Here is a 9,064-nt window from a genome sequence, read left to right on the forward strand (position 1 = left end):
CATTATTTTACAGTGATTTTCTTATAGACTTTTTACTAGAGAAATTACTTAAACATGATAATTCATTTGTAGTACCCATGACAAAGAAGTGGTAGGCTTTGGGAAGGAAAAAAGCCTTAAAATACTGAATGCTTAACTTGATTTTCACTTATTTTTTACTTCTCATGGTAGAAGTTTCTTCAGTATTTTGACATGTGAGGAGTAATGTGTTTGAGTATTCCAGACACTCAGCATCTTATGTTTGGAGGTAGATTTTCTCAGCAGTTGATCACTCTTAGGCAAAACTGAAAGAAGATAGCCTTTGGGGGTTTTGCCAGCTTACTGCTGCCCTGTAGGGATTCATTTCAACCTTTACAAAGGAAAATGAGTGTAATGGTAGACTGCCAGGATCACAAGTGTGGCTAAAAGAAAATGAACTATTAAGGGAAAAAGCAAAGAATTTGATTTGTATATCCATATATCCCTCAAGTTAGATGTCTTTCAAGTGAGGGTTGGGGGAAAAGCTTACCCTACAACTTCTCAGAATTACGTCACATTAAATCAAATGGGAGTATTCAAGCAACAGCTGAGAATGAATATTGAATATTTAAGTTATGACTTAATTCCTGAGTTTAAATATTAGTTAATCTGTGTTTATTACAGTATTCTAGTAATCTGGAGAAAGCAGATCCTGACCACATCATTGCACTGGTTACTGAAGTTATTCCTAAATATTCCTGCCTAATCTTTTGTTCCACTAAAAAGAGTTGCGAAAATGTAGCTTCAATGGTGTGCAAGTACCTCAAGAAGTAAGTTTCTGTCTTTTTTTTTAATTATATGTGAAATAATTGCTTACAACTTGGAATTTATTGTCATCTAGTTTGCAAGTGTCTTTTCTTGGTGATTAGAAGTAAATGCTTTGAACATGGAATCATATGAAGTTGCTAACTGCATAAGTGATAGCAAACTGTAAAAGGCTTATTAAATAAAAACTTTTTTTAAAGTTCTTACTTTTATACCAAAACAGTTGAAGAAGATGATTGTCAGAGGAAAATACTAAAGAAAAGAAAGAAAAGCATACTAAATTAATCTTTGTGTCCCTTTGGCACTGGTTTCTGGAAGCTTTGAAAACAAATGTTTTTCTCTATGTCTTGGTATTTGGTCATGTACTTTGGTAGTCATTGGAATATCTTTGTTCCATACCCACCTTGGAAATCTGAATTGTAAAATGTAAAGCAGCCAGTATTTGATCCCTTCTGTTCCTGTGTTTGCAAATAAGGAAGGTTCTATTGCAATTAAATCAGCCTCCTGTGTATTGCTGTTTCAAAGTTTCTAGAAATAACTATTTCTCCAACTTAGATGATAGAGGAATGGATGATGAACGGAAGTAGACAGTAAGCCTGTCTCTTGGTTTTGATTTTCTTTTTAATTAATGATTGGTCAATGTCTAAAGAAATGCTTTTCCTCCTCCAAGAGAATTTAGAGCTCACAGGGAGAAAGAAAAAGAAGATCTCATCAAGAGCCTGAAGAGTGTTGGAAATGGAACTGTCTGTCCTGTTTTGAAGCAAACAATCCCTTTTGGTATTGCCTATCACCATAGTGGCCTTACAAATGATGAAAGAAAAAGCATAGAGGAAGCTTATTCTTCAGGTGTCCTGTGTCTGCTTGCTTGCACAGCCACTCTAGCTGCTGGAGTCAACCTGCCAGCTAGAAGGTTAGTAGCCAAAACTTAATTTTTTTGCACTGATTTCTTGCTTTGTAAAAAAAAAAAATATAAAATCTTAAATAAGTTGGAAATCTCAGTGCTATTTAAAATGCTTGTGCTTTTACCATCAGATTGGAAGGACCGGGGATTTTGTGTTCAACTTGGGATAGAAGACTGTGCAGTATTTATGTAGGAAGTGTGAATCAGTAGCAAATAACTCAGAGTATATCACTGAAGAACACTTACCTAAATGGATTAAATAAGTTTTAATAAATTGAAAAATGCTTCAGTGTTTTTAGTAGTGTTATTCAAGAGGACAGTGGTTGGGAGATACTCTCCTAAGAACAGTGTTTTAATGGTAAAATAAACTTTTTCTAAGGAGTTACAGTTGGTATATGTTTTAACACAAAAATTTATTATATTTTCATATACAAGTTCTGATGATAGGGCTGCTGTACTCTGTGTGACCAAAGATGGTTTGCTAAGAATCCACTTCTGTGTGCAGATATAATACACCATAAATAGTTTGATTCTTTACAATTGATTTACACATCTGTCCAAAGAGGTGCATTCGATTTTTATTAGTTATGAGGTAAGGGGCACATATAAAGAATTAACTTGAATTTGTAACATTTTATTGCTGATTTAGTAATTTGAATATAAAGTAAAACTTATTCAAGACTTCTCTGCAGGGTGATTCTCAGAGCTCCTTATGTTGGCAATGACTTCTTGAAGAAGAACCAGTATAAACAAATGATTGGCAGAGCTGGTCGAGCTGGTATTGACAGTGCTGGAGAAAGTATTCTCATAGTGCAAGAAAAAGACAAACACTTGGTAATTTTTACAAAGCTATCAGTAATTTAAATTGCTGGGTTAAGATGGTGGAATAAACAGGAGGAGCCAAGCTGCCTAGGTTAATTTTTGTTTACCTCTTAAATTTGTAAGTATTTTACTTATGTAATAATAGCTTTAAACTACCTTTATGTGGCTTGTTTTCAAATGGGAACTGTAAACTTTCAATGCTTATCCTCATTTTCTTTATAATCTGAATCATGGATATCAGGTTTGATTTTTTAAAGTGTAAAATTAATGCATGAATATTCCTCTGTACTGATATATTCCTTGCCCCTTTTAGGTTCAGGATTTAGTTCACAGTCCTTTGGAGAATTGCTACAGCAACCTTCTGCTGGAGTTGACCAAGGGAATGCAGAGCCTGTTATTATCTTTGGTTGGACTGAAGGTATCAGTTACCTCTTCTATGTGAGTAACTTAAGTGCTTGGAAATGCCAAGAAAATGTCTCCTGTTAATTCTGTAGAAAAAGACAGACTGCTTAAACACTCAGTGTTGCAAAGTTCAGAACAGCTTTAATCAATTTTTTTGTCCTTATCTGGTTAGATCTTTTAATTTAACTCATTTAGTAAGTAATCATGTAACACAACAATTACTTTATGTGGAAAAGCAGAAATTATATCTACCCTATAATACAATAGAATAGAACAAAATGTATTTCTGATACTTTATTCAAAATACAAATAGAAACAGTGGAAACAAGTTAATATACAGTAGCTAGAATAATGGAACAGATGGAGAGCAGTCCATCAGATCCACCACCAAGCAGCTATCATTCTATTTGTTGGGATGTATTTCTATAGAAACACAAACACTTTATTCAGTAATTTTTATCTATGTCTTATTAACTGTGTGATTATAACTTTAAATATGCTAATTACTTTCCAATCTGGTGCAGATAGCAGTTACCCATGAGGAAATAGACAATTTTATGCTCTGTACATTGCTGGGTGTTCAGCAGCAGCTACTGTCTAAAGAGAAGAGCCTCTCAGAGATAATTAAAGATGGGCTGGAAAATCTAATAGAAAAAGGACTCCTAAAAGGAAGAATATCTGAGAAGGACTGCAATTCCAATTCTACCCTGACAATCACACCCTTGGGTAAAGCTACATATAAGGGTAAGGCTTTTTCTAGTCTTGTTATTAAGCTGCAATGAAAAATAATTTGTAGAGAAAGAGTTTTACTACATGATGTAGTGGACGGAAATGGGAGTGAAGTAGCTTTTCATTTAGTAGCTTACCACATTCATGACTGAATGTGATGGGAATGAAGTGTGATAATACTGATCCCACTGGGAACAAAACCAGAACTGTACCCCTAAAAAACCACTTCAAGATTTGATTTAGTGGTTGTAATCAAAGTGGCTCAGGACCTTGTTTTACAAGTAATTGTTATGAACAGGTTATTGTAAACAGAAGGATTTCTTGGAAAGCTTAAGAGGGAAAGGGAGGATATGATATGTAGACCAATTGTAATTTAAAAAAAAATATCAGGAAGTTCTGTTTTCCTGTCATAGAAAGATTTTGGGATATGGAATGTAATTGGAGTAGGATGAGTCTGAAGGGTTCCTTCAATCTATATTATTGCAGGATTTCAGTAAAGCCAAGGCATTTCACAAGCACTCCAAAACCACACACAACGAACATACATGGAAATAGGTGACTGCCTCTCCTCAGCTTTGCTTCACTCCTCATGTTATGTTAGAACAGTTACTCAGGTTACAGATATTTCTCTCCTGTTCAGGTGATGTAACAAGCGTTTGTGGAAGGTAAAGACAATACCGATTCTGTGTTAAAATGTACTTTATTTAACTCTGTGTGCCTGTTTATAATTGTGCTTACTCTTACCCTGTGTGCTTATTCTCTAGGCTCAATAGACTTGGCATACTGCAATCTTCTGTACAGAGACTTGAAGAAGGGTTTGGAAGGGCTGGTTCTCGAGAGCAATCTTCATCTTCTGTATCTGTCAACTCCCTATGATATGACTTCTACCTGTAGCCCAGATTGGATGATATATTTGAGACAGGTGAGAAATTGCTATCAAACATGCATTGGGGCATTCAGTAATCCTGTGTATTAAATTTGGAGGACGTTTGTACACATTGGACATAAAGTGGGGTAACAGTCTGATGGCAAATATGCTAATTTATTTTTACTGGGGGAACACTAAAATCTATTTAATTCTGTTAAAATGAGGCATTCAGAAATGGACATTTACAGATAATTCAAACAAGGAGGGGAAGAACCTTCAGAGCTGGCTGTGACTGGTGACTGTAGTGTTACTCTACTGATTCTGTAGAGATACTGAAAAACATTGTTGCACTGTAAATGATACACTTGTGTTTTCTATAATATTAACAGAACTAAATATCTGAAAATTCTTTATATTTATTTTAGTTCAACCAGCTAAGCGCAGCAGAGCAAAAAATAGCAGATATTGTGGGAGTGCCTGAAAGCTTTATTACAAAGAAGGCTTCTGGTCAAGCCATCAGAAAGGTAGGCTGGAGATTTCTCATACCTAAGATGACAGTTAAGTAATTTAATTTGACTGTTTACAAATTCCAGATTATTTTTCTGCTAGTGTTGTTTATTGCTGTTCTGATTATTAAAGTTCTTTTAATCTCATTGGTTTTTATGTTTTAATGTCTTTTTGTTTAATATAGAAATGTTTTAAAGCTCTGAAGGGAGTAGATATGAAAAGATTTGCCTTGTAGTACCAACAGAACATCTGCAATGTGATACTGGCTCTGAATTCTAGCTTGTCTTATCCCTAGAATGTGGACAATGCCGTGGTGAACAGGTTCTACCTGACGTTTGTCCTTTACACCCTACTGAAAGAGACCAATATATGGAGTGTTTCAGAGAAATTTAATATGTCCCGGGGATACGTGCAAAATCTCCTCAGTTCTGCTGCCTCCTTTGCATCCTGCCTTCTACGTTTCTGTGAGGTACTGTGTTAAAAGAATGTAAATAGATTCTTTGTGGTTTAGTTTTGCAAAATCTAGAGTTTTTTTTCTCTTACTTTAGAGCTGAATTACCGGTGTGGTATTTCATCTTTCTTGTGCAAAAATGTTTCTTCACATTTCCTGTTCTATATTATTTTTTCTATTGAGCAAAGAATGTTCATACAATGACATTTCTGATAGTAAAAGCAAGCTTTACACCCTGAGAATGTGAAAATATACAAATTTTACAGGGCATTGATCACTGCCAGTGCTGTTGGTGAAATAATTGAAATAAGGCCTTGCTTATCCTTCAGAATTGTCCCAGCTTTGGGATGTTCAGCTGAAGAGCACTGAATACACTTCTGCAACTCTCTGAAAGGATGACTAGAAATATTAGTGCTTCCCCCATCAAAATGCCAAATGTATACTTGTTGCCACAGCAGAGTTTTGTCAGTCATGTTTCCCAAATATAGAACTCTGGAGCTGAGTTTTAGCAATCTTTGTCTCTGCAGGAATTGGAAGAATTCTGGGTTTATAAAGCCTTGCTGACAGAACTTACCAAGCGTTTGACATACTGTGTTAAGACAGAACTCATCCCTCTGATGGAGGTAGCAGGGGTTCTAGAGGTCAGTAAACCTGGCTCCTTGAAACTTTTCAATGTTAACTTGTGTGCTAAATGTTACTCTGCCTTTCAAGTGTATCTGGCAGACCAAGCTAATTTGTAGCTGGGAATTCAGCATAATTCAGTAGATACTCCACAAAAGTCTGGAAGCTGGGGGAAAAGTGATCTGTTGAGGAAATGGGAGCTGGAGCCAGTATTTTTCTTCTGGCTGCTGCCACAACAACTATGAAAATACTGTATTTGGACAATAATTTAGCAGTACACTTGATTGGAAAACAGAGTCCAAGTTTCTTTCATTTGAGGACTCTTCAGTTCATGGGAGTAAAGAGGTATAAGAATTTACATATTTAAGTTAGAAGATCCTTGCAGAAATATGCAAAGTCCTGTTGGGAGCTTTGGCTTTGGCAATCACTCGTAGTTCTGCCTGTATTTTAAACAAGAAATTTAACCAGTCTCTGAATCAAAGACTCCTATTAAAATAAAAGCTCTTTTGGGGCTCCAGACCAAGGTTCTGCTCTTTGCAAAATGATTTAACTAGCCTGTCCAGCATATTGTAGAATGAGTTTGTCAGACAACTATTGAATTTAGTAGCAGTGAGGTTTTAATCTGAGAAGCTGAACAAGACAGACACCTCCAAAGAATGTGGAACTGTCGTTCCTGTCAGTGACAGTGAATGGAGTAAACATGGTAACAAGAGAAGACAGCGGTGTTGGTGTTATCTAGCTCAGAGAAAATAAAGGCAAATGGGTTCCTAAGAGGTGGGTAAGATTGCAGGTGGTAAATCTTAGTGGTGAAGCTGTGCTTTTGGGCTGTAAAGATTCTCAGGGAGTATTCATATTAGAAAAAGAGAATTGGATTGATTTTCAGAATGAAATGTTTGAGGTTGGTGCAGAGATTGGTACTTATCAGTAATTCTTATTTCCTGTTCTGATAATCTAACACAATTTTGTACTATCAGGCACGAGCAAAACAGCTTTACAACGCAGGGTACAAAACTTTAGCACACTTGGCTAATGCAAATCCAGAAACTCTGGTGCGGATGATTGAGCACTTGTCACGACGTCAAGCCAAACAAATAGTTTCATCTGCAAAGGTGAGTTAGAAACAAAGCTGTAAAAACCTGCTTCAGGACATGTATGTCAATATGTCAAAATATGTCAATATATATATATATAATATGTCAAAAGTGGATGTTTGATCATGGAATGATATTAAAAGAGAAGGATTTGGTTTACTAATAAAGACATTAGTGGATGTTTGTGATCCAAATGCTGATCTGTACTAAGAACAATCTGTCAGGTCCCAGATAGTGCCAAGTGGTGTTGCTCTTCAGAGGGGAAGCAAAGGGCAAAAATACTTGACAGCTTGTCTGATACTTGAAATGCTCAGTTCTGCCAATATCTCAGGACTTACTTTACAGAAGTTCTAGTGGTAGTTGTGACAAAAGAATAGGTTTTGTAGGCTTGTAGAAATGGAAACCAACAAGGTGCTGGGTTAGCCTCACCTATTTAGGTTACTTTTGTCATGCCCTTGTTATTCTTTTCTGTCTTTTCCATTTTGAATATGCAGATTCTGTAACAAACACTGACTTGTGTCTGAACAAAAAATACAGGAAGTACTTTATCAAGGGATGGTATTTGGTATTCTCTATGTCCATTCATCATCTGCTGCTGCAGTAGTATTGGTTTTAGGTTTGATTCTACTAAAAGAGCGAGCTCTTGGTGAAGTAAGGGAATGTCCAGAATAAAAGGATGGGTGGTTGGTGTAAAAATAAGGCAGTCAATTAGAAAGTTTTGGTTTGCACATTCTCACAAAGTAAAAATACCGACTTTTTGGGGTTGTGCACTTAAAAGGTCATGTTCAGATAATGTCGTTGTAGGCTTCTTGCTGCTTTTTTAGTTTGTTTCTGTGGGATCCAAAAGAAAGGGATATATGCAGACGCCTTATCTACGTCAATGACAAATCTAGCAATCTACCACACTGTCATGCTCAGATACTAAATTCATGGAGTTTTCTCTAACTGGGAAGTTAGAAGAGTGCTTGCATGGGGTCCTGTTCTTCTCCATGCCAGCAACAAACAGTTCAGGGCAGTGGATTAAACAACTGCTGATATCAGCAGTCCTTTATGTCTGGTGTAAAATGCTGTAGTAAGAAACTTCAAATAAAAGAAGTTGTCAGCTCAGCAGGCACAACTTAAAAATGTTTATTCCAACATGGAAAATAAATGTCTTAAGGTTAAAAATGTTCCTTAACAGTTCCAGATGTTCTATAAATTTGGTGTATTATGTGATGTTAGAGTCAAGAAAATCATCTGTGTGCTATATGAATTTTTGTGTGACTGCTTTCTATATGGGTGTACACTAATGGGCAAAAAAATGCTGGTCCTTGGAGGGGAAGTTGCTGTGGTCCTGGGAGCAGGAACAGAAGTCCTTCACAGACCCAAGTGCAAGTTGCAAACTTGGATATTTTAATCTGTCTTAAGAGTTGTAGGTAATGCTTGTATTTGTTTTCTAATTTTTGTTTCTTTTTCTTGTTGTAGATGCTGCTGAGTGAAAAAGCTGAGGCTTTACAGGAAGAAGTCGAAGAACTCTTAAAAGTGCCAACAAATATCCCAGGGACCCACTGATTGTCATGAAGAAACTCATGAATCCAAAATTTGGATATTTTAAAATTTTTAACTCTCCTGTTTAAAACTGCTCTAATTTAATAAATATTTAATGTCTTTTGTATACCACAATTTAAAGTGAGTTCTGAATTCAGAATGTTTCTTGGAAAGTTGACGTCATTTGAAGGTTTGGATTATGAACTTCTTCAGCAACAGGACAAAAATAATCTTCATTCATCCCTGGTTTTAGACATAGCCCTAGGAGCTCTTTGGGAATTGGACTGACTGCCTCATGTGTACTTCTGCTGGGAGCTTATGCTTGCAGGATTCTCTGTACTCTAAGTGTAATGGAAGGAGCT

The 9,064-nt window shown here is 36.2% G+C and overlaps 1 protein-coding gene across 4 annotated transcripts in view; it reads left to right on the plus strand.

Moving 5' to 3' along the window:
* HELQ (helicase, POLQ like) overlaps positions 1-8,837 on the plus strand; it is a 14,011-nt gene extending 5,174 nt beyond the window's left edge. For all 4 annotated transcript variants that reach the window (XM_023926328.2, XM_023926329.2, XM_023926330.2 and 1 more), the window contains exons 8-18: positions 643-788; positions 1,454-1,693; positions 2,377-2,518; positions 2,820-2,924; positions 3,433-3,652; positions 4,402-4,559; positions 4,931-5,029; positions 5,308-5,481; positions 5,991-6,104; positions 7,059-7,193; positions 8,640-8,837. In XM_023926328.2, the coding sequence (XP_023782096.2) occupies positions 643-788; positions 1,454-1,693; positions 2,377-2,518; positions 2,820-2,924; positions 3,433-3,652; positions 4,402-4,559; positions 4,931-5,029; positions 5,308-5,481; positions 5,991-6,104; positions 7,059-7,193; positions 8,640-8,726 (1,620 nt within the window). In that variant the 3' untranslated portion in view covers positions 8,727-8,837. The remainder of the gene's footprint in view (positions 1-642; positions 789-1,453; positions 1,694-2,376; positions 2,519-2,819; positions 2,925-3,432; positions 3,653-4,401; positions 4,560-4,930; positions 5,030-5,307; positions 5,482-5,990; positions 6,105-7,058; positions 7,194-8,639) is intronic.
* Positions 8,838-9,064: the final 227 nt, after the last annotated feature.

Source organism: Cyanistes caeruleus, chromosome 5 (genome assembly GCF_971803275.1).
Source record: "Cyanistes caeruleus chromosome 5, bCyaCae1.hap1.1, whole genome shotgun sequence".
NCBI lineage: Eukaryota > Metazoa > Chordata > Aves > Passeriformes > Paridae > Cyanistes > Cyanistes caeruleus.